The 24565-nt window shown below is 46.7% G+C and overlaps 2 protein-coding genes and 1 non-coding gene across 3 annotated transcripts in view; all 3 read left to right on the forward strand.

Annotated features, from left to right (window-relative positions):
• Positions 1-251: 251 nt before the first annotated feature.
• On the forward strand, positions 252-3350 carry LOC106723618 (myeloid cell surface antigen CD33-like). The gene is made up of 4 exons (XM_014547417.1): positions 252-282; positions 2267-2386; positions 2452-2838; positions 3040-3350. Exons 1-4 carry the CDS (start codon positions 252-254, stop codon positions 3348-3350), a joined length of 849 nt encoding a protein of 282 aa, XP_014402903.1.
• Positions 3351-3545: 195 nt separating this feature from the next.
• Positions 3546-6779, forward strand: LOC102246780. Its single transcript, XR_001363991.1, has 5 exons — positions 3546-3593; positions 4568-4603; positions 5506-5599; positions 5929-6009; positions 6224-6779. It is a non-coding gene; the product is annotated as an uncharacterized LOC102246780 (transcript).
• Positions 6780-12715: 5936 nt separating this feature from the next.
• LOC102247393 (myeloid cell surface antigen CD33-like) overlaps positions 12716-24565 on the forward strand; it is a 39574-nt gene continuing 27724 nt past the window's right edge. Inside the window, exons 1-3 of the mRNA XM_014547440.1 lie at positions 12716-12855; positions 12921-13313; positions 13512-13790. Coding sequence (XP_014402926.1) covers positions 12726-12855; positions 12921-13313; positions 13512-13790 — 802 coding nt within the window. The 5' untranslated portion in view covers positions 12716-12725. The remainder of the gene's footprint in view (positions 12856-12920; positions 13314-13511; positions 13791-24565) is intronic.

Below are 24565 nucleotides of genomic sequence, written 5' to 3' on the forward strand. Positions count from 1 at the left end.
GGAAAAAACTGTTTTCCCCTGGTCTAACCTGGTCCATTTAAATGTCAAAGAGCTAAGCTAGCTTCTCCCTGGGCCACTGGACCTTCATAATTAATATAAACTTTTCAATTACGAGAAGGAGACTTTAAATTAGAATACTTGGGGAGGGGGCATCTATATTGGATCACCATGTGCTCCCTTCTTCCCTTCCCCACATGCTTTTGGGGGGAGTTTCCCTGGTTAATATGACCGTACAGATGATTACTGCTAGCATGGCAGGAAAGACGTTCTCAGGCGTCAGACGTCTGTACCGTCTTCTTTACCATGCTCCAGGATTTCTCCAGGCTGTTTGTTGTCCAGCTTGTCCTTGGGAATTATGGTATTCCTGTAATGTGCTGAATTTTCCACCTTTTACAAAATTGCTGAAAATGACAGCTTGTGTAAGCAGGCCCATTATCAGTTTTAATAATTTTTGGAATTCCCATGATGGCAAAAGCAGCTAGGCAATGATTAATAACCTGTTTTGCCGTTTCTCCTGTTGATGCAGTAGCCCATAGGACTTTTGAAAAGGTATCTACAGAGACATGCAATGCCCCAAGATGTCTAAAAGGAGTATAATGTGTTACATCCATTTGCCAGATATGGTCCCTTAGCAAACCTCTAGGGTTGACTCCTGTGTTAGGCCCTTGAGGTAGATGTAACATACAAGTGGGACATTCCTTGATAATTTGTTTTGTCTGATGTAATAAAGCTAGTCTTTTGCGGGCGAGCTGATAGCTCTGCTCTCTCCTGCCGCCTTTGAATCTCTCCGCACCTGAGGTGGATTCGGCAGCAGGGTTCCATTTCTTATTACAGATTTTAGATTCCAAATACAAATGAAGATTTTAATTTGGACAAGAAACCACATTAAGATGACCATGGCACTCTTTTTTTTTTCAGCCTGATTTAAAAGAGTACCTTTTCATATTCCAATTTCTTTATAATTTGGCGTTTTTTTGCACAGATGATTCTATTAACGGAGAATTAATTAGGACATGGAGGTGGAGGGAGCCATGAAGGCCATTCCTCCTATTTTTTCTTTTCTTTCTGCTCCTCTTAAGGAGCGGAGGGTGCAAGGGGAGGAGATTTATCCTCCTTGGTCTCTCTTAAAGGCTCTAGCAAATGAAATACCATGTTTCACAAGGAAAAACAGTCAAGGAAAAATTTGGAGGCAAGTTTTTCCCTGCTGCTGACCTTTTTTCAAGTTCTAACTTTTTGGCAAGCATTCAAGATCTAATGTACCTTTTTCAAGAAACCAAGGGTTATATTCTATAATATCAAGCAAAAATTATAAGAGATTACAGTTTCTTACTTTTGTAAAGCCGAATCCTGCCCCGTTAGCCTGGTTGAGAAAACATTCCCACACCGCCTACAGCTCTGGACTACTGTAGCTGATTGTGGGCGTTTTTAAAAAAAATATATTTTATTGATTTTTTACAGAGAGGAAGGGAGAGGGATAGAGAGGTAGAAATATCAATGAGAGAGAAACATTGATCAGCTGCCTCCTGCACACCTCCCACTGGGGATGTGCCCGCAACCAAGGTACATGCCCTTGACCGGAATCAAACCTGGGACCTTTCAGTCTGCAGGCGGACGCTCTATCCACTGAGCCAAACTGGTTAGGTGATTGTGGGCTTTTGTGTGTGGTGAAATATCCCCACCTTTATGGCGAATTTTCCTACCTTTATGGTGAATTCTTTGTTCCTCACTTTGCCAGTGAAACTTGGTTTTATTGCTCTAGCGAAACCTTCACTTCCAGAGTCCCTGTTCGGGCACCAGATGTTGTAAATGTTTCCTCCCACGTCCCACGTGGTTCAGGGTTCAATATCTGGAAGAGGAGCCGCACACAAATGAAATAGAAAAGACAAGAGATAATTTGGAAATATTGGGGGACCAGGCAGGTAAGTCCAACTCAAGAGGAAGGACATCCACCCGTGCTCAGTCCGCACTGACCTTTTATAGTCTGAGGTAAACAATGCAGTGGTTACCATAGTTACAGTTCTTGTGAGTTTCACCTGTTTTGATCATGTTTACACTCCCTGCACTTCCCTCAGCCCATTAGCTTCCCAGGTAAGATCTGGGGAGTGTTATTAGGTCAAGCCTAATTATGCTTAGAGGACTGAGCCCTCTAAGCTGGGACTTGTTTGTGACTTTGCCAGCAGGTCAGTCCAAGGCTCAACCCTATGTCAGTTTCCCACATCTGAGGTTCCTCTTTTGTGAACAGCCAAGTTCTCATGCCCCTCCCCAGCTTCTGTGGTCACACCATGCTCCTTCCTCCCACTCACTGTCTTCATTCTTTTTCCACACACAGGAGCCCAGAAACCCTCCATGTCAGAGATGCTGTGGCTGCTGCCTCTGCTCTGGGCAGGTGAGTGTCTGAGGGGAGAAGGGGGTGTAGGGAGGGGGCTGTGGCTGACCCTCCTTTTCCTGCAGGGTCCCTGGCTCTGGATAGAAGATACATGGTGACAGTGCAGACACCCGTGACAGTGCAGGAGGGCTTGTGTGTTTCTGTGTCCTGCACCTTCACTGGCCTGTGGTTCTATGGGACTTCTATCCCTACGTATGGCTCCTGGTTCCCAGAAGGAGCTAAGCCAGACACAGATGCTGCTGTGGTCACAAACAACCAGACTCGTAATGTGCAGGAGGAGACCCAGGGCCGATTCCACCTCCTCGGGGATCCCAGAAACCAAAACTGCTCCCTGGACATCAGAGACGCCAGAAGGACAGATGCCGGATTATATTTTTTTCGAGTGGAGAGGGAGCATTCCCAAGGGTTTAAATTTTCTTACACACAGGATATGCTCTCTGTGCGAGTGACGGGTAAGGAACGGGCTCCAGGAGAGCCCTTGGGAGAAGTTCACGGTGGCCCTGGGCAGGGCTGGGATGGGACCCCATCCTGGGAGGGGGTTGGGGTACAGTGTGTTGGGATCAGAGGCAGGAGCTGGACCAAAGCCCGAGGCTTCTCTCAGAGTCGCACCTGGGGCCCTCGCTCCTGATCCTCTGTCTCCCCCTCCTCACCAGCCCTCAACCACACACCCAACATCCTCATCCAGGGGACCCTGGAGAGCGGCCGCCCCAGGAACCTGACCTGCTCTGTGCCCTGGGCCTGTGAGCGGGGCACGCCCCCCAACTTCTCCTGGACGTCAGCTGCCCACAGCTCCCTGGGCCCCAGGACCCGCCTCTCCTCCATGCTCACCATCACCCCAGGGCCCCAGGACCACGGCACCAACCACCTCCCCTGGGTGCATTTTCCTGCCGCTGGTGTGACCGTGGAGACAACCATCAGGCTCAATGTCACCTGTGAGTGCTGGGTCAGAACAGCAGGTCCCTGAAGGTGTTCAGAGCAGGAGGGCCAGGCAGGTGTGCTTGGTGTTTGTCCTGAAGGCCTGGTTGTGTAGGGAACCTCGAGGACACCAGCCCTGTCCCTCTTGCATTTCTGTGGTCTCTGAGGGTGAAAGTGCAATGCCTAAAAAATCCTCACCCCATCTCAGCTCACTGACGATGGAACTCCTCTCTTCCTGGCCCAGGTGCCCTGCAGAACTCAACAACAGGTGGTTGCTTAGGAGACAGCACAGGTAAGAAGGATCCCCTCATGGGCTGTAGGGAGCAAGGCCTCTTTCAGATCAGGACAGGGCCGGACCCTGCCTCATCCTGGACTCACCCAGTGACCAGACACCCCCTGTGGATGGACCCAGTGGTCCCTCTTCTTCCTCAGCCTCCATGGCCACTGTAAGCAGCTGTCCCCATTGGCCCCTTGCTCCCCGAGGACTTCTCCCAGCCCCTGTCAGCTGCACTAGGAGAACTAGGCACCCTCCACATGGCTCAGCTGCCTCTCAAGGCTCCTGACCCTCCATCTCCTGACGAATCCTCCAGGCTCACCTTTTCATTTTCCTCCAATAGTTTAATTTATGTATTTTTGAACAAGCAATATAGTCACATGGCCAATAATGAAGAAAGCACTGCAGTTGGGCCTGGCCAGGTAACTCAGCTGGTTGTAGTGCTGTCCCAGTGGACCAAGGTTGTGCATTTGATCCCCCGGTCAGAGCACATACAAGAGTCAACCAATGAATGCATAAATAATTGGAACAGCACACCAATGTCTCTCTCTCTCTCTCTCTCTCTCTCTCTCTCTTCCTCTCTCCCTCTAAACATCAATTATTAAAAACAAAAGACTTTTCCCTTAGAGGCACTGAAGTCTGCCCGCTGGAAGTGAGCAGTGTCCACACGCTGCTGTGAGCATTGGTTGTTCACCTGAAGGACGTAACAGGTTCTTTACCATCAGAAAGACAGACGTTACCCCCCTCCCCCGTCTCTGTGACTGTGGAGTTGTCCATGATATGGAGGGATCTGGCTGTGTGCACATCTTCACTAATGGAGAACAAGGGCCTTAAGGGGTTGTCTGAATAATAGTCCCTTGTATGGATGTACCACACTGAGTTCTTCTGTTGATCAGTTGATAGACATTCGGGTGTTCCCAGTTTTTGGCGGTTATAATACTGCTGTGAACTTGATGTACATTTTTTGTTCAGACATGTTTTCTGTTTTTTAGGTCATGTACCCGGGAGTGCAATTGCTGAGTCAAATGGTACTTTCTATGTATAACTTTCTGAGGAAATTCCGGACTGTATTCCACAGTGGCAGCATCAGTTTACATTCCCAACAGCAAAGTATAAGGCTTCCAATTTCTCCACACAATTGCTAACATGGGTATTTTCCTTTTTAAAAAAAATGATAGGCTACTAGTGGGTGTGAAAGGTACTTCAACATGGCTTTGATTTGCATTTCTCTGATAATGATGATGCTGCTTATTTTCTCGTGGAATTATTGTTCATTTGTATATCGCCTTATAAAAACATTTTATATTGAGTGTCTGCCCATTGTTTAATCTGGTTCCTTGACTTTTTGTTGTTGAGTTCTAAGAGTTTGGTATATGGGCAGGTTATTAATGCTTATCCAATCTATAGCTAGCAAATGTTCTCTCCCATTAAGTGGGTTGGCTTTTCATTTTCCCCATCATGTCTGTTGATCAACAGAATGTTTCAATTTGATGAATTCCAACTTACACACTTCCATTTCTGTCCAACTGCTGGGGGTCAGGGCAGGGGCTAGGGCAGTGATGGCGAACGTATGACACGCATGTCAGAGGTGACACACAAACTCATTGTTTTTGGTTGATTTTTCTTTGTTAAATGGGATTTAAATACATAAAATAAATATCAAAATAGAAGTCTTTATTTTACTATGGTTGCAAATATCAAAAAATTTCTATATGTGACACAGCACCAGAGTTAAGTTAGGGTTTTTCAAAATGCTGACACGCCGAGCTCAAAAAGTTCGCCGTCACTGGTCTAGGGTGAGAGCCCAAGTGGTCCCAAATCCCGGGATGCAGGAACGCCTGAGGAACGACGTCCAGGGTCCTACTGGGAACAGGAGGACACGGGATTGCGGCCGAGCAGGTGACTCCATCCTCGTCCCTCTTTCCTGCAGGATTATCAGGACCCAGGGCTGAGGCGGTGCTGGTGGCCATCGGGGAAGCTGCTGTCAAGACCTTGATCCTCCTCCTCTGCCTCATCGTCCTCATGTGAGCTCAGCTCAGGGGAGAAAGGAGGACTGGGGGCAGGAGGCTGAGTGCTGAACTGAGACCTTGGATCCCGATAGGTCAGGGGCAGGGCTCGAAGGAGGTAAAGGTGTGGTGAATGAGGACTCCATACAGACAGACCTGTTGAGTGTCCCATAAGCCAGGTCTCCAGGGTGGGAGGTACCTACAGTGATCAGGAGGGTCTGTCAGGCCAGACACACCCTTTCCCACTTCAGTCTCCTCTCCAGGCCTTGAACAGGGAGCAGGGGGTTGGGTCTGCTGCCCACTGGACCTGATGCGATCAGACTGAAAGATCCGGTGTCTTCCCTCAGAGTCAGGTACCACAGGAGGAAGGCCCTGAGTTCCCAAAGGAGCACAAAGGATGCAAACACAGTCTCAGGTTAATCCCTCAGGTGAGTGATGCAGGTGAGTCACCTCCCAACACCCACTGAAACCTCCCACCGGTCTGCCCATCAGCATTGCTAAAATGGAGCTGTCACCTTCCTCCCCAAACCCACTTCTCTGCTGGGCTTCCCATCACAGTGATGACATGGTGGCCCCCTTCTCTAAGACCATCCCGTTCTCCTCAATCCACTAAGACTTGTCCATCCTTCTTCCTAATCACAGCCTATATTGATGGTCGTCTCCTGCTCATCATGCTGGGATTGTTCCTGTGGCCTCATCTCTTCCCTGGGTCTCTGAACCCACCAGCTACCTGTCTCCAGATGGTGTATCCAGAGACATAGGTCCACTTCCTGCACAGTGTGAACAATGATGCTTCCTCTCCATGGCCAGAGATGAAGTACAACCACCACAAGCTGGACTTGAGGGCTCAGCGTGGTCTGTCTCCCGCTGGACTCTACACTAGATTCTATGATCTCCCTGCATCTCACATCATCTCCATATCTGGCTGGGCCAGGGCCTTTGTGACTCTGAGACTTTGCATGTGCAGTTCCTTCGGCTGAAATACCCTTCCCTCCCCATCCCTACATCTCCAACTGATGATCATACTTCGAACTTAGTTAATAGTCATCCAATTGAACATGTGTGTTTATGTGTGTGTGTGATTCTTGTATATATTTGAATGGAATCATATTTAGTCATTTATATACAGACACTTTAGAAAGTATAACTGAACACCTACTATGTGCCAGCATTGTTGTAGGTAATGGGGATGCAACCATGAACCTGGCATGAAAAATCTCTGTCATCCAGAAGCTGTCATTCTGGAGACAAGAGGATAAATTAAAAATAAATTTAAAAATTATTACAGCCTGTTGGATGGTGATATGTGTTTGGGGAGGAATCATACAAGGAAAAGATCAGGTGACATGGAGGGACAATTCCAACATCTGAGAGTATGAACTGTGAATCTGAGCCTAGACTTGATGCTGGTGAGAGAACAGACTGTGTTGCCCTCAAGGATATTAGCTGGGAAGATGGGGAGCAGTGTCCCAGCTCTGAGGCAGAAGCAGCTTGGTGTGTGATAGAGACAACACTCAGGCGTGACAGTCCAGGGGCTCCTGGAAGAATAGACCCCTGGAGGGAGGTGCAGACCCCATGGTGTGCAGCCTAGTGAAAGCTTGCAGCAAATGCAGGAACCGGGAAGCCATTGAGGAAATCAGAGATATGGTTGAACATTCTTTGTAACCGATTCTCATGGCGGGTCTTTTCAGAATAGACTAGTGTGTTCACAGCAGCCAAACAGAGAATGGGGAGGACACAGAAGGTAAGAAGGGATGGTGGCTGAACCAGGGAAGTGAGGTGGAGAGTGAGGTTTAATTTCTGGATATACATTGAAGTTCCAGTTTACTTGGGGTCTGAAAGTCTAGAGTAAGGATGGTGCCCAAGTGTTTCCCCTGAGCATCAGAAAGGGTGTGTTTGATGGACACAGAGAGGAGGGTTTTGAGGTGGATGTTCATTCTGAGAAGACACTTCATATCCAACTGGGGCCTTCAGTGAGAGAGCTGGTGTGGACGTCTGGAGATCAGGAGAGAGGTCCAGATGGGAGATGTGAACATGGATAGTCAGTGTGAGATGATGACAACAGGTGAGGGAGGAAAAGGACTGATGGCACATAGAGAAGAGAAGACACAAGGAAACACATTGTCGTTGGAGATCCTGACAACAGGGAATTCAATGGTTGGTGGCAAAGGTGTGAAGATATGATTGGAACAACTGCAGGAGAGAATTGGAGGAGGGGATATGGGAATAGTGGGTCCAGACAACCCTTTGAGGAAATTGGCTGCAAAGATGAACAGAGGGATGAGTCTGGCGAAGGAGGTCTTTTCTTGACTCCTCCTCTGGGTCCTCCCAGAGGTGCTCCATGAATTCCCACCTGTATTGGTTTCCTGGGGCCATTGTGACAAATTCCCACACACTCTGTGTCTTTAAAAAATGGAAATTTAGTCTCTTAGTTCTTGAGACCAGAAATAGATGTAGGGAGTAAAAATATCTTCTCCCTCTGCCCTTCTACGTTGTCGACGGAGACCTCAGAAACAAAGAAAGATTGGGTGCCACATCTTGGGGTAACATGTCCTACACCCCACCGTGTGTAATGGGTTCTATTGTGTAGAAATCCAGTTGTTGGTTGGGGTGCACTCCCTCCAGAGGCTCGAGGAGAGAATCCATCTCTTGCTTCTTCCAGGTGATGGGGTGCCGGCTGTCCTTGGTTTGTGGCTGCATCAGAGACCTATCTCCTGGTCACATGGCCTCACCCTGCTCTGTGTGTAGAAAGTAACCTGCTACATCTATCTTGGGGACACTTGTGACTGGATTCAGTCATCAACCCTAATAATGTAGGATGGTCTTCATGTGAATATCCTTACCATATCCCATCAGCAAAGCCCCCCTTTCCCTTTCATGGGAACATTTTGGGGTACCAGGGATTAAGAACTGGGTATCTCTGGGTGGCCACCATTCAGCCCTATGCACTGTCCATGTGACCTTTCAATCCTTGAATGTCTCCAGACCCTGTTTGCTCTGCTCTTCCATGTCCTGATACATTAGTGGGTCACCTCATGAGTGACCCATATTTTTAGGGAGAAGGAGCTTGTTGTTCTGTGAAAGTTACTTCTAACAGAGCTAAAGGAGCCTGGCTGCTGTGGGCCAGTGGTTGAGTGTTTACCCAGGAACCAAAATGTCTCTGGTTTGATTCCCGGTCAGGACACATGCCAGGGTTGTGGGGTCCATTCTCAGTAGGGGGCATGGAGGAGGCAGCCCAACGATGATGTTTCTTTCTCATGATTGTTTCTCTCTCTCTCCCTCTCATTTCCTCTCCAAAATCAATCAAATAAAATAAAAACAGGAAATAACAAGACTTGGAGCAGATATGGAGAAAATGAAACTCTTGAGCTTTGCTCTACATTCCAAGGCTGTGTATCTGCTTTTAAATACAGTGTGGCAGTTCCTCAAAACATTAAAAATAGAATTACCATAAGAACCAGTCATTTCACTTCTGGGTATTTACGCAAAGGATTGAAAGCAGGAACTTTAATGGATGTTTATAATCTCTGTTCATAGTAGCATTATTCACCATTAGGTGAAAATAACCTAAGGGCCCATCAACCAAGAAACAGATAAACACAATGTGGTGTACACATACATGGGAATGTTATTTGTCCTCAAAAAAGGAAGGGAATTCTGACTCATACTACAGTGTGGGTTGAAGATACTCTGCTAAGTGTAGCAAGTCAATCACAAAAGGATAAATACTGTGTGATACCACTTCCATGAAGTACTTAGACTAGCAAATTCATAGACATAGACCAGTGATGGCGAACCTATGACTTTTTTTGGTTGATTTTTCTTTGTTAAATGGCATTTAAATATATAAAATAAACATCAAAAATATAAATCTTTGTTTTACTATGGTTGCAAATATCAAAAAAATTTCTATATGTGACATGGCACCAGAGTTAAGTTAGGGTTTTTCAAAATGCTGACACCCGAGCTCAAAAGGTTCACCATCACTGACATAGACCATAAAACGGTGGTTGCCAGGATATGGGGAGATGGAGAGGCATACTTTTCATGGGCACAGAGAGTCAGCTTGGGAAAAATGACAAAAGATCTAGAGATGGATGGTGGTGATGGTCCCACAATAATGTGAATGTCCTTAATGCCACTGACCCCACCCATAGATTTAACCTACCATTTCACCTATTAAAAAAAATAATGGCTGCTACCCACATGAAAATAAGCTTAACATGACTTGTTATTAGAAAATTACAGGTTAAAACCAGGATGAGATACAACGGAATACCACTTAGTAAGAATACATTACAAAGAACACATACATAGAACTTGGATCAATTTCACAAATATTATGTTGAGTGTGAGAATATAGACTCAAATCAGTACATTTATAGACATTCTCCTATAGACAGAATTAATTCTCCATGATTGAAGGTGAGTCGGGGGCTGGAGGTGGCAGTGATGAACTACAAAGATGTGGGGGAAAGTCTCGGTGGTAGTGGGAATGCTCTATATCTTGATGGTGGATCAATCCCATTTGTTCAAATTCATAGAAATGCATACAAAAGTGGCTACATTTTATTTTATGTAAATTATGAAGTTATTAAAAGAAATACAATTAGAGCTCACAGAATACTCCCTTCCAAGAAAATGGTATAACTTTCTTTATGATACACATCATTTGTAATGGGTTTTCTATTATATTCTTAGATGTTTTTTTAACAGCCTAGAACAAGACATCATTTTACTTACTGGAGATTCAATATCTTTTTCTTATTTTTTATTTAGATTTGATAGAGAAAAGGTAAGTGTAAGAGAGAGAGAGAAGAGAGAAACATCAATTTGTTGATCCACTTTTTATGCATTTATTGATTGCTTCTTGGAGACTCGCGTCTCATCCTCAGATGACCTCAGAGGACCTGGTTTTGCTCTGGTGCTGAAGGGAGGCTCCTGAGATGGGACAGGACACAGAGGCAGGGCTTGTGCCCTGACCTGGAATCAAACCCACAACTTTGCTGTATTGGGAGGACTCTAAACAACCGAGCTACCCTTGCCAGGACAAAACTCAATTTCTTATCCACCAAATGAGGGCACAAAAGTCTCTCTGTATTAGTAAGACTGAAGGCTCATCTATCTAGATCAGTGGTTCTCAACCTTCCTAATGCTGCAACCCTTTAATACAGTTCCTCATGTTGTGGTGACCCCCAACCATAAAATTATTTTCGTTGCTAATTCATAGCTGTAATTTTGTTACTGTTATGAATCATAATGTAAATATCTGATATGCAGGATGTATTTTCGTTGTTACAAATTGAACATAATCAAAGCATAGTGATTAATCACAAAACAATATGTAATTATATGTGTTTTCTGATGGTCTTAGGCGACCCCTGTGAAAGGGTTGTTCGACCCCCAAAGGGGTCGAGACTCACAGGTTGAGAACCGTTGATCTAGATACTACTGTGTTCGAAAGATTTTACATATATCTGTTGGCAAATGCTTTTATGTCACGGGGATCAAGAGTGTGCCAGATGCATATCCACAGACTCAGATAGAAAACCACATGAGCTGAACCTAAATTTTAATTGTAGCTGCGTAGTCTACTCAAGTTTCCTAGCAATATTACATTCTTGGAGGCACATTTTACTGTGAGAAGCATATTTTAATCAAACTTACATATTTTTATTTTATGTAGAAATCAGAGCCCTCATAGTCCAACTTAGAAATTCAGGTGCCTTACAACTTTATAGCACTAATAAGGTAGCCATATTTTAAGACAAAACAAATATATCATAGGAAAAGTGGACATCATTCTACCAGGGAGCTAGAATAACACTGTTTCTGAAATTAAGTCTAGATATATCCCTGAGATTCCCAGCAGTCAATGGAAAAAGGAAATTGTGAACTCTAGCTGACACAACAAAGTATGTACTTTATTTGAAAGGTAAATATCATCTTACTCCTAAAGACCAGGAGAAACATACTCCATATGGAAAGAACTTTGCATAATATAAGAGAAATTTTAAAAAATATATATTTTATTAATTTTTTATAGAGAGGAAGGGAGAGGGATAGAGAGTTAGAAACATCGATGAGAGAGAAACATCGATCAGCTGCCTCCTGCACACCCCCCACTGGGGATGTGCCCACAACCAAGGCACATGCCCTTGACCGGAATCGAACCCGGGACCCTTGAGTCCGCAGGCCGTCGCTCTATCCACTGAGCCAAACCAGTTAGGGCATAAGAGAAATGTTTGAGCTCATTGTTAATCCACAACTTTGCAGCGCTTTTCCGTAACAGGAAACTCTCTTCTGCGTGATGAGGAACTGAGACAGTCCCTCCCGTTCACAGTCTGAGTGACGGAATCATAGAGAAGAGTTTCCTACCCTGGCATCAGGGAACGTGTGGTCTCCCTTTGTGTTACATGAAGATGTGACACGGTTTTCACTTTGGAGATGCCATCATTGCAACACCTCGAATCAGAATAAGATGTAAAATAGGAACCCACACTTCTGTTTTTAGGAAATACCCAGCCTGCCACCAGGACACGTGGTAGACTGACAGTGACTGCCGTTCTAAAGCCAGCCCAACAGCACTGTGTTTGGGAGGAAGTGATGTCACTGGGTGGGGAGCATGTCAGGGACATAGACCAAGTCCGTGGATCTGTTCTTGTCTTGTCTTCAGCCAACCAACACGTAGATGTTCACTGAGTGTTTGGTGAATAAATGAATGAATGCTGCCTTCACTTCACTTGGGGCCCCCTTCTTTCCTTCTGCCCCAAACTCTCACATGGACATTACAGACTCCTACACCTTGTAGGACCAACCACAGCTTCTAGATGAGGCTGGGACCTCCAGTCAATGCAGAAGTGAACCACCTCTCTGATGTAAATACCAGAGCTCAGAAAAGCCCCCAACAGGAGGACCTTAGGAGACTCCTGTGTCCCCTCCCCAGATGTCCTCAGAGGTCCTGGTTCTGCTCTGGAGCTGCAGGGAAAACCCGAGATAGGACAGGACATGGAGTCAGCTTCCTGTCTGTCCTTCTCTGGGAGGGTGTCCTGGGTCTCTGGGCTGTGGGGTGTCTGCCTGCTCTGTGCAGAGAGGGGAAGCGCTTGGGCTCTGAGGTTCCTCTTTTGTGAACGGCCGAGATCTTATGCTCCTCCCCAGCTTCCATGGTCTCACCACGGTCCCCCCTCCCACTGTCTTCATTCTTTTTTCACCCACAGGAGCCCTGAAACTCTACATGTCAGAGATGCTATGGCTGCTGCCCCTGCTGTTGCCAGGTGAGCACCTGAGGGGAGAGGGGAGGTGGGGGCAGGTGCTGTGGCTGACCCTCCTTTTCCTGCAGGGTCCTTGGCTAAGAATGGAAAATCCTACACGCTGACAGTGCAGACGCCCGTGATGGTGCAGGAGGGCCTGTGCGTGTTTGTGCCCTGCACCTTCAACCCTCCATCGTACTACTGGAATAATCCTCCCAATGCATATGGCTACTGGTTCCAGGAAGGAGCTAATGTACACCAGGATGCTGCTGTGGTCACAAACAACCCGGCTCGAAACGTGCAGGAGGAGACCCAGGGCCGATTCTACCTCCTCGGGGATCCCAGAACCAAAAACTGCTCCCTGGACATCAGAGACACCAGGAGGACAGATAACAGATCATATTTTTTTCGGGTGGAGAGGACAGAATACCCAAATGATAAATATTCTTATTCACAAAACATGCTCTCCTTGCGAGTGACGGGTAAGGAATGGGCTCCAGGAGAGGCCTCCGGAGTTCACGGTGGCCCCGGGCAGGGCTGGGATGGGACCCCATCCTGGGAGGGGGTCGGAGTACAGTGTGCTGGGCTCAGAGGGAGGAACTGGACCAAAGCCCGAGGCTTCTCTCAGGGCCCCACCAGGGACTCTCCCTCCTGATCCCCTGCCTCCCCCTCCTCACCAGCCCTCAACCACACACCCAACATCCTCATCCCTGAGACCCTGGAGTGCGGCCGCCCCAGGAACCTGACTTGCTCTGGGCCCTGGGCCTGTGAGCGGGGCACCCCCCCCATCTTCTCCTGGACGTCAGCTGCCCACCCCCCCCTGGGCCCCAGGACCCGCCTCTCCTCCGTGCTCACCCTCACCCCACGGTCCCAGGACCACGGCACCAACCTCACCTGCCAGGTGCATTTTCCTGCTGCTGGTGTGACCGTGGAGACAACCATCCAGCTCAACGTCACCTGTGAGTGCTGGGTTGGAACAGCAGGTCCCTGAGGGTGTGCAGAGCAGGAGGGCCAGGCAGGTGTGCTGGGTGCTTTGTCCTAGGGACCTGGCTGTGTACGGGACTTACTGGAGAAAGCCCTGCCCCTCTTGCATTTCTGTGGTCTCTGGGTGTGGAGGGGGAATGCCTTAATGATCCTTACTCCATCTCAGCCCACTGAAGAAGGAATTCCTTTCTCTCTTTCCTAGGCGCCTCGCAGAACCCAACACCAGGTGATTGCCTAGGAGACAGTGCAGGTGGGAAGGAGCCTTCTGTCATGGGGCATTGACTGATGTGGGTCTCTGTCTGGGTGATTCAGAGCTGGACTTCAGAGTTCAGCAGGGAGGTATGAGTGCAGTTAAACATGAGCACCCCTATCTAACCTCTTCCCCAATACCCTCCAACCGCTGTGTGGCCAGAGTGACCACAACCTTCTCCCTGCCCATCCTAACAGATGCTCTTTATCTTCCCCCAGTTACAAATGCCTTGGGGCATTTTTAGAGTAGACTTTAGTTTTAAGAGCAGTTATAAACTCACAGCAATATTGAGCAGGAGACAGAAGGTAGAGAGATTTCCCCTAAACCTGTCGCAGCCTCCCTCACATGCACATCCCCCACCAAAGGGGACATTTGTACAATCGATGAACCGACACTGACACATCATTGTCAACCAAAACTCATATTTGTGGTTTACTCTTGGTGTTGTACACTCGATGGGCTTGGACATTGTATCATGACATGTGTACACCATTATAGTGTCATGCAGAGCAGTTTCACTTCTCTGATAATCTCTATTTTTTTGCCTGCCTAACCCTTTTGCCTGGCCCTCCCTTGACCTGTCTCTGGAGCCCCATCCTCCTCCTGCCCTATTCCCATTGGTGATGGCATCTGGTCCCCACCCCCACTGGTCAGTGACCCTGTTAGGACTCTCTCAGCAGTTCCATCAGACTGTAACAGGTGATGCTCAGAGACACATCCCTGACTCCAAGACTCCTGGGAGGCATGGACAAATGAGACCAAAAAAGCTGTCTGGGTCTCGCCTGAAGGTCTGAGAACCTCCTGGATTTCACCTTCTTCTGGAGGCACAAAAGACCACCTTTGACCCTGAGCAACAGGGCCAGTGGAGGCCAGGAGAGAAGATTCTGACACCTTCCCAGGAAGGAAAAAGAGAGGTCTTTCGGCAACCCACAGCGCTCTGTGTGTGTCTATCTCTGGAGTGCCCATGGAACACTGAGGCTCAAGGTCCTGCTGCAGCCAGGTCTGGGGTCTGTGGCAGAGAAACCCTAGATGGAGAAGATCAGAGCTCACAGAATACTCCCTTCCAAGAAAATGGTATAACTTTCTTTATGATACACATCATTTGTAATGGGTTTTCTATTATATTCTTAGATGTTTTTTTAACAGCCTAGAACAAGACATCATTTTACTTACTGGAGATTCAATATCTTTTTCTTAGGTTGGGGCGGCCATCGGGGGAGCCGGTGTCACTGCACTGCTGGCTGTCTGTCTCTGCCTCATCAATTTTGTGTGAGATGGGACAGGTGTGGGGCAGAGGTGGAGAATAGGAACCTGGAGGGGTTGTGAGGGCCAGGAGCAAGGGTAAGGGGTGCCGTGGTGGTGAGAATCCATAGAGAAAAGGTAAGTGTAAGAGAGAGAGAGAAGAGAGAAACATCAATTTGTTGATCCACTTTTTATGCATTTATTGATTGCTTCTTGGAGACTCGCGTCTCATCCTCAGATGACCTCAGAGGACCTGGTTTTGCTCTGGTGCTGAAGGGAGGCTCCTGAGATGGGACAGGACACAGAGGCAGGGCTTGTGCCCTGACCTGGAATCAAACCCACAACTTTGCTGTATTGGGAGGACTCTAAACAACCGAGCTACCCTTGCCAGGACAAAACTCAATTTCTTATCCACCAAATGAGGGCACAAAAGCCTCTCTGTATTAGTAAGACTGAAGGCCCATCTATCTAGATACAGTGGGCATGGACAACATCCACACTGCCATGGGGCCAGCTTCCCTGGTGAGTAACATGGACATCCTGGCATGCAACCCTGCCCCCACTTCCTGGGTGGCCCACATTTGCGTTCCATTCAGCATGTCCAGAAATGAGCTCTTCACCTCCCCACTCCTTTGGAAAATGTAGGTTTTATTATTATTCAAGTATGTCAGGCCAACAGATCAGGAGACAACTTGATTTCTTCCTCACAGTTCCCAAGAGGAGGGGAAAACGTCACACCACAGGGCCACACAGGGCAGCACCAGGGTCGGTCAGGAGGCAGAAGGAGTGAAGGGTAAAACGTGGGCAGGAACCTTGATGATGGTTTCCATGGGGAAGGTGAGGTGAGGCAGGGGAAGCAGGCTTAGGACTAGCTAGTTTGAATAATTTCAACAGGCTCTGGGCTGTAGGGGCTGTCTTTCATTGTCTGGTCCCTGGTCCTGGTGTGATCAGGGCAGGAAGAGCCTCGTTGGAAGTGTAAGAGTTCCATAAAGGAGATGGTTGGAGGCATGGAGTTTGAATTGGACTGGCTGGTTTGCAATATGAAAGTCACACTTAGAGGCAAGTCCTTTACTATCTCTAGCAATTAGCTAGTCCTGGCAGGGACAGTTTCTCTAGGGTTATCAAAGCCCCAGATGTCAAAACATGAAATGCACATGGTTAATACACCCCCAAAATATACTTCTGCTGGGCTCTCCATCTCACCAATGCTATTCTTGCCCCTGACACCCAACTAGAGACCCTGTCCTTCCCAGTCCTTCACCAGCTCTTTCTGCACTAATACACTGCAAAGCATGTCTGCTGCAGCCCTCCCTCTTCTCCTCCCCAGCACTGCCCCATCACACCCAAGTCTGAAATGCACTGGTTCTCCACACTGCCGAGCACCCACACAACTTGGTCTGGCATTTGAGGCAGGAAAAACCAGTCACTTTCTATGTTTTGTGCCTCCCACACTCACCTGTTCTTTCACCTCCAGCAAAGTAAGCCTTTTGCATCTCAGAATCATTGCTAGGATGTCCCCTCCTCTTCACGTGCCTGCCTCAGCCCACCCTGCTCCTGCTCATCCTACAAGTTCTGATTCTCATCAAACTCTAACTTATGTGGGTACCACTGTGAGGTTTTTGAGCACATGATCAGCCATCACCCATGCATTTATCGTTTCCTTTGGCCAATATCTCCCACTTGTCAACATCTGTATTTTTACCAATTATTACTTTACAAATGTAAAATGTCCCTTCCGAGCTTGCAGATGGCCACCTTCTTGCTCTCTCATGGCCTTTTCTCTGTGCCCATGCATTCCTGGTCTCTCTTCTTTTTATGAAGACTTAAGTCATGTTGGGTCCTACTCTAATGACCTCATTTAAAAAATTGAGTACCTCTTTAAAAGCCCTATCATCAAATATAGTCACATTGGGAGTTAGAGCTTCAACACGTGAATTTGGGAGACACAGTTCAGTCCATAAAACAGACTTATGGCATCAGTGATGAATCTGGTGTGAAGCAGTTGGGGTCTGGATACATTTTTCAGGTGGGGTCAACAGGATTTGCCAATGAAATGATAGGGTACACTGGGTGTGAGCTCACTGCCTTTACCTCATAGGTGTCATAGACATCAAGGAGGACTCCATAGATGTCATAGATGTCCAGTGATGTCATAGAGGTCTATCTATAATCATAGATGCTCTTAAATGCTTATAGATATCAAAGATAACTCTATGGATAGTATAGATGTCCAGAAATGTCATAGATATTCAAAGGTGGTCAAAGATGTCCATTGATTGTCATGGATATATTCATGGATGTCACAGATGTCCAAGGATGTCATAGGGGTCCATAGATAGCCATAGATGTTCACAAATGTCCATAGATACCAAGGATGACTCTAATGTGGTTGCCCTGAGCAAAGTAAAGAATTGAAGTACCAATTCTTGAAATTGCCAACTCTGCAGGATGAGTATGTTTTTGAGAGGCGATCAAACTTTGTTTTGGTTACTGTAAGTTTGAGGCACTTCTGAGATGTTTATGTGAAGGTGACAAGTAGATGGCCAGACTCTGGAGTTCAGGAGAGGGGTCCAGGTGGGAGGCACGGAGATCTGGGTGTCTTCCACATCAAGGTCTGATAGTGGATGAAGCCACAAAGAAGAGAAGGGGTCTGCGAGCAGAGCCCTGGGGCCCTCCAGCACTTAGAGTCAGGGAGACGTGGTGGAAAGAGCAAAAAGTCCACTGAAGAAAAATAATTGACCAGGAGAGTATAGGGATGGGTTCTGGTGGCCAAATAGGGATGGAACTTCAAGGGGGCGAGAGTGCTCACCTTTTTTCAAATGCTAATAAGTCTGGTAAAATAGAATCTGAGAAATGACCATTTAAATCAGTGGTTCCCAACCTTTTTTGGCCATGCCCCACCTAAGCATCTCTAAAATCCTTTTGCCCCCCTCCCCATGACATATAATTCTTATTATTCAAAAAGTGAGCTCCTATTCGCGTGGACGAAACCTGAAAGGCCATTAACCTGGTCTAAACAAGATTCCAAAGAACATGGCATCCGTGAAAGAGAAAAATAAAAGAATGAAAGGACAGTTGAAGTACTGAGGAGGAAATAACTAAGAAATTGTTTTAAAAAATAACAGTAATATGAAGTGATATTAAAAAATAGCAAAGTTTCAAAACATATAATAGAGAACAGAAATGTATAAATACATCAAAATATATATTTATATACTGTATATGAGGCCTCTAGACCCATAAGAAATGCAAAAATGTCACTGTTCATAACTTATTCTCCAATTACTCCCCTTAAAAATCAAATTTCCCCCCTGTGGGGCATGTGCCCCACGTTGGGAACCACTGGTTTAAATTTAGCTAAGTGGCATCAGAAATGATCTGGACAAAAGCAGATCTGGTGACCTTACAGAGGCAGATATCTTAATTGGCTTGAGTTCAAGAGAGAATGGAGGAAGAGGAAGTGAAAAGCCTCATTTGAGAAATGTTGCAGTAACTCTGGAGCCAAGGAATGAGTCTATAGCAGAAAATGGCTGTACTCCTCAGTCCCTTGGAATTTCCAAAGTGATAGAAGAGTCATTTTTTTTTCTAATGAGGCAACATTTTTGTTGTTGTTGTTAATCCTTACCTGAGGATATTTTCTCCAATGATTTTTTTAAAAAGAGTGGAAAGGAGGGAGGGCAGGGGTGTGGGAAAGAGAGAGGGGGAGAGAAAGAGAGAGAGAGAAACAGAAACATCGATGTGAGAGAGACACATTGATTGATTGCCTCCCATAGGTGCCGGACTGGGGCCAGGAATCAAACCTGCAACCCAGGTACCTGCCCTTGACCAGGAATTCAACCCATGACCCTTCAGTGCATGGGCTGGCACTCTAACCACTGAGAACTCCAGCCAGGGTATAATGAGGCAACTCTTGTGGATTCCTGGATGGGGGCTGGTCACCAGAAAGACTGAGCTATAATTAGAAGCTTAGACGTTTAAGCCCCAACCTCCATTCTCCAGAGAGGTGAGAGGGGATGGAAATGAAATTAATTATTGATCATGTCTACATGATGAAACCTCCATAAAAATGCTGAGTATGGGGCTGAGGGAGATTTCAAGTTGGTGCACTTGGCGACAACATAGAAGCTCCTTGCCCTTCCTTCATACCTGGGCCCATGCATCTCTTCATCGGATGCTCATCTGTATCCTGTGTCACATCCTTCCATAACAAGCTGCTCTATGGCTAGTTTCCCTGAATTCTGTGAGTCACACTAGAGAATTAATTGAACTTGAGGAGGGAATCGTGGAGACCTCTGATTTATAGCCAGTTGGTCAGAAGCACAGGTGGCAACCTGGACTTGTGATTGGCATCTGAAGTGGCAGTGGGGGCGGGGGATCTTGTGGGATTGAGCCTTTAACCTGTGGGATCTAACAATATCTTCAAGTAGATGGTGTCAGAACTGAGTCCAGTTGTAGGATGTCCAGCTGGTGTCAGAGAATTGCTTGGTGTAAGAGTAAAGGAGATCCCTGGCTGGGTGGCTCAGTTAGTTAGAGCGTCATCTCATACACCAAAAGGTTGCCGGTTTGATGCCTGGTTGGGGCACATAAGGGAGGCAACTGATCCATGTTTCTCTCTCACATCAATGTTTCTCTCTCCCTTCCTCTCTTTCTATAAATCAATAAAAACATATCCGTGGGGGAGGATTTTTTAAAAAGGGAATAAAGGAGAGACACACAGGAGGAGAAGTTCTTTTTCATAAACATCTCCCTGCATATCAAGTGTTTGGCACATAGGAGAGCTCTGAGAGACCAGGGGTTGAGTTCATGACCGGTAGATGTGTGCTCTTGAGAAGTACCTAACTTCTCTGAGACTTACTATCTTTCTTTGTAAAATAATAGTATTTTTCACAAAGGTCTGTGAGAGAGGTCACTAGAATTGGAAAGCAACCAATAAGAGTATCATTGTTGGATAAGTGATTAAATGGGACCTTGAGAAATATTCAATAAAAGAATGAATGAATGATCTGACCGATATTTCTCAGTGGTTAGAGTGTCAGCCCATGCACAGAAGGGTTGTGGATTCAATTTCTGGTCAAGGGCACGTACCTGGGTTATAGGTTCCATACCCGCCCCATTCCGGGTGCATGCATGAGGCAATCAATAGATGTGCCTCTCTCACATCAATGTTTCTCTTTCTCTCTCTCTCTCCCCCCGTTTCTCTCTAAAAATCAATGGAAAAAGATATCCTCAGGTGAGGATTAACAAAAAATAAATTTTAAAAATTTATTTTAAAAAAATGGAAGAATGAACAAAGATCTTATTACAATCAAATTCGTTGCAGGAACTCATCCCCTAACTCCACCCTGCTCTGACCTTGGTGTTCTTTGCTCTTCACACAGGGTCACCAGAAGACTCCGGAGTTAGACAGCCCAGCTGCTGACTCCACTAGCTCTGCAGGGGCCGCCCCAACCTTGAGGGTGGAGCCAGAGGTGTATTATGCCTCCCTCCGCTTTCAGGGGAAGAATCTTCCTCAGATGAACACCGAACCAGAATACTCAAATGTCAGGACCCATTGAGAGGCCGAAATGTCCATATCCCTCTGGGAGGAAGGGGGACCTACCAGCTGACTTTTGGAGAGCTCACATCCCCACAGGCAGTGGGTTTATAAACTACTGTATATGCCTTTCCTGGTATGTTGGAACTATCTTAGGCATTGCAATCAGAGAGACCTGGGAACAAGTTCATGCTCTTTCCATCCATTAAGAAGAATATGACATCACCTGAGCCACCTTACTCCTCCAGGACTTGATTTCCTGATTTCTGATCAGGCATAAGAAGTTCTACATCGCAGGGTTGCTATGAGCATTAAATAAAAGTATGCATGGAACCTGGCCGGCAGCTCAGTTGGTTAGAGTGTTGTCCTGTTCCGCCAAGGCTGTGAGCCTCAGTCAGGGCACACACAACAATCAACCAATGGCGCCAGCTGGTGTGGCTCCGTTGGTTGAGTGCGTCCCGTGCACCGAAAGGTTGCTGGTTTGATTCCATGCCCAGGATTTTGGCTCGATTCCCAGTAGGAGCCATGCAGGAGGCAACTGATCAATGCCCTGCTCTCGCATCCATGTTTCTCTTTCTCTCTCCCTCTCCATTCCTCTCTGTCTTTCAAAAAAATCAATGAAAATATTTTTAAAAGAAGAACCAACCAATGAATGCATAAGTGGAACAACAAATCGATGTCTCTCTCTCTCTCTAATCAATCAATAAAAAAAATTTTTTTAAAAATACATATGGTGCGGCTGGTGTGTCAGTGTTTGAGTGTCGACCTATGAACCAGGAGGTCATGGTTAAATTCCTGGTCAGGGCATATGACTGGGTTGTGGGCTCAATTCTCTCTCATTATTTATGTGTCTCTCTTTCCCTCTTCCTTCCTCTCTGAAATCAATTTAAAAGATATTTTTTCTTTTTTTTAAGAATTCTTTATTGTTGAAAGTCTTACATATGCCCTCTTTATTCCCCCATTGACCCTCTCCAATCCACTTCCGCCCACCACCACCACCCAAGACCTTTAGCACCCTATTGTCTGTGTTCATGGGTCATGCAAATACGGTTACAAGTTCTTTGGCTGATTACCTCCCACCCACTCTCCTTCGCCTTCCCTCTGAGATTCCGCACTCTGTCCCATGCTTCCATGTCTCTGGATCCACTCCGTTCATCAGTTTATTTTGTTACGTAGATTCCACCTATGAGTGCGATCCTGTGATACTTGTCTTTCTCTGACTGATTTATTTCACTTACCATGACATTCTCCAGGTCCCTCCAGGCTGAGAGACTCTTCTTTAAAAAAGATGTTTTTTAAAAGTACATATGGGAAACACCCAGCAAAAGTCCTGGTATGCTGTGAGAGTTTGAGGCACGCTGGCTCCGTCCCCGGGATGGTGTTAGTGGCGTCACTCAGAGGATGGGTATAATCTGTCCTGTCCTGGACACTGTATTGCAACACGTCAGCCGCACTCTCTACACAGATTCCTTCTGTGGATCCCTTCCCATCATCTCGCTCCACTCCTGAATCTTCCCTGTCCATCCTGCCTGCCTGCTATGGGCAAAATCACTTACTAACACTTATAGAATTTCCTAAAACTCAGAGTCAAAACACTGCTCTATCTCCTCAGCCCAAAGGAACCATTAACAAGCTTCTCAATTTGACATTCATGAATCAGGGGAAAAACTTTGTAAGGGGACAGAGAGCAAATATGTTAGGCTTTGCAAGCTGTATGGGTTTTGTTGCAACTAGGCATCTCTGTTTGCAGTGCAAACACAGCCATAGGCAATCTGAAAATAAATTAATGTGGCTGTGTCTCAACAAAATTTTATTTACAAAAGTAGGCAGCCCCCCCCTGGCTATAGTTTTCTGACCTCTGCTCTAAGTTATTCTTTTTTAAAAAATCCTCATCAAGGATATGTTTATTTGATTTTGAGAGAGAGAAAGAGAGAATGAGAGAGAGGTGAAAGAGAAACATCAATTGGTCACCTCCTGTATATACCCTTATTGGGGATGGAACCCACAACCTAGGTATGTGCCCTGACCAGGAATCAAACTTGTCACCTTTTAGCATATGGTACAATGCTCCAACCAACTGAGCCACCCAGCCAGGGCTGTTCTAAGTTATTCTTAATCTCATGCAGTCCACTTTTCCATCACCATAGCCTAAGTCATCAACCCCTCAAGCCATTCTCTAAGAACCCTTGTTCTGGTGCGTTCCTCACTGTCTTTGAGCATCCACATCCCTCCTCCAGGAACACACCTCACCAAATCATCATCTGGGTAACACCCTCTTATCCTTCAAAATGGGCTCAAAAATATGTGTCTGGGTTGATAAAATGAAGGAAAAAGCAGGAGCTCGTAATCTTCCTCCTGAAAATAAACCAATATTTGAACTTAAAAATAGTTTAAACAAAAACAGCCCAGAATTTACTTGCAGCTCCAGACAAAGTCACAGTGGCGGGGGCCAAGGCAGATGTGGTTAGGGGCAATCCGGCTGGCAGGGGAGAGACAGTTAGGGGTGATCATTCCAGCAGGGGAGAGACAGTTAGGGGCATCAGGCAGGCAGGGAGAGTGGTTAGGGGTGATCAGGCAGGCAGGCAGGTGAGTGGTTAGGAGCCAGCAGTCCCAGCATGCGAGAGGTATCCCGGATTGGAGAGGGCGCAGGCCGGGCTGAAGGACCCCCCCTCCCCCACCCCATGGATGAATTTCATACACTGGGCCTCTATCTAGTATGTTCATAAAGTGACCCCTAAGGAAACAAATATGGTGTAAGAAAACGCCTGAACCCCTCTCTCTGCCCTAGCCCCAGAAGGAACAGCTGAGTCAGACTTCTGTTCATCATAGTGTCATTATAGCAATACAGATCAACCCATCCGCTGAAAACATTAAACATTGATGCTTAAACTTCCAATCCAGAGCGGATGGCATGGACCCATTGTCCCCGGCTCCTCCTCTCTACTCACAGCTATAAACCCCATGAATGGTGCAAGAGACAACCCATGGAGAGTTCTAGAAAGTGGTAAGAAGACAGCAAACTGGTCAAGAGCAATACAGAGGCAGGGTACCTCAGTTGCTGGCCCAACAGAGAACAGACACTCAGACCCGTGGTTTCCCACATCCTGACTCAGAATCAAAAGGCAACCAGGTAGCCTCATTCCTCTTCAAGTCCCTCTGACCCTGTCAGGTGAGTCCAGCAAGAGGAATCACTTGGAGCCAGAAAGAAGTATCCAGGAAGTGCTTCCCTTCCCCATCAGGCCCGAGACTACCCTCCCCTGCCCAGAAGCACAGGGGTGGGTGGACAGAACTGATGAAAGGTATCCAGGCAGAGTGTCTAATATCCCTGAACCTGACCCTCAGGTTTTCTCCTTTGTCAACTGTGAAGACTAGCCTCTCACTTTGAGAGATGTTGTTTGTTTGGGTGAGGCTGCCATGAAGCAAGCTATTGAAAGGAGGGATACCAGAGGACAGTGGGCAGAGAGCCTTAGCACAAACATCCTCCTGCCTGTCGCTTGGCCAGATGGGACAGACGGACCTAATCCTCAGGACGGACAATCCCTGAGAGAGAACAGGAGAGGTGGGAGATGGAGCAGAGGGAGAAGCCCAGCCCCCAACACTCCCAATGGTCTGCTTCTCCCCTGGTTCCATCCATCCCCACCCCTTTCCCCTCCTGGCCTCAAACTGGACAGAAGCCTCTGGAGACCCTGTTTCAGCACCACGGACAGGACAGCTCCCCAACATGA

This window comes from Myotis brandtii, unplaced genomic scaffold (genome assembly GCF_000412655.1).
Source record: "Myotis brandtii unplaced genomic scaffold, ASM41265v1 scaffold474, whole genome shotgun sequence".
Lineage (NCBI taxonomy): Eukaryota > Metazoa > Chordata > Mammalia > Chiroptera > Vespertilionidae > Myotis > Myotis brandtii.

Excerpts from the sequence above, each read along its gene's own strand:
- LOC106723618 (XM_014547417.1), top strand. The coding sequence starts at position 252 with ATGGCAGGAAAGACGTTCTCAGGCGTCAGAC. Across the intron at positions 2,387-2,451 it reads GCTGCCTCTGCTCTGGGCAG|GGTCCCTGGCTCTGGATAGA; the intron begins GTGAGTGTCTGA and ends CTTTTCCTGCAG. Across the intron at positions 2,839-3,039 it reads GCTCTCTGTGCGAGTGACGG|CCCTCAACCACACACCCAAC; the intron begins GTAAGGAACGGG and ends CCTCCTCACCAG.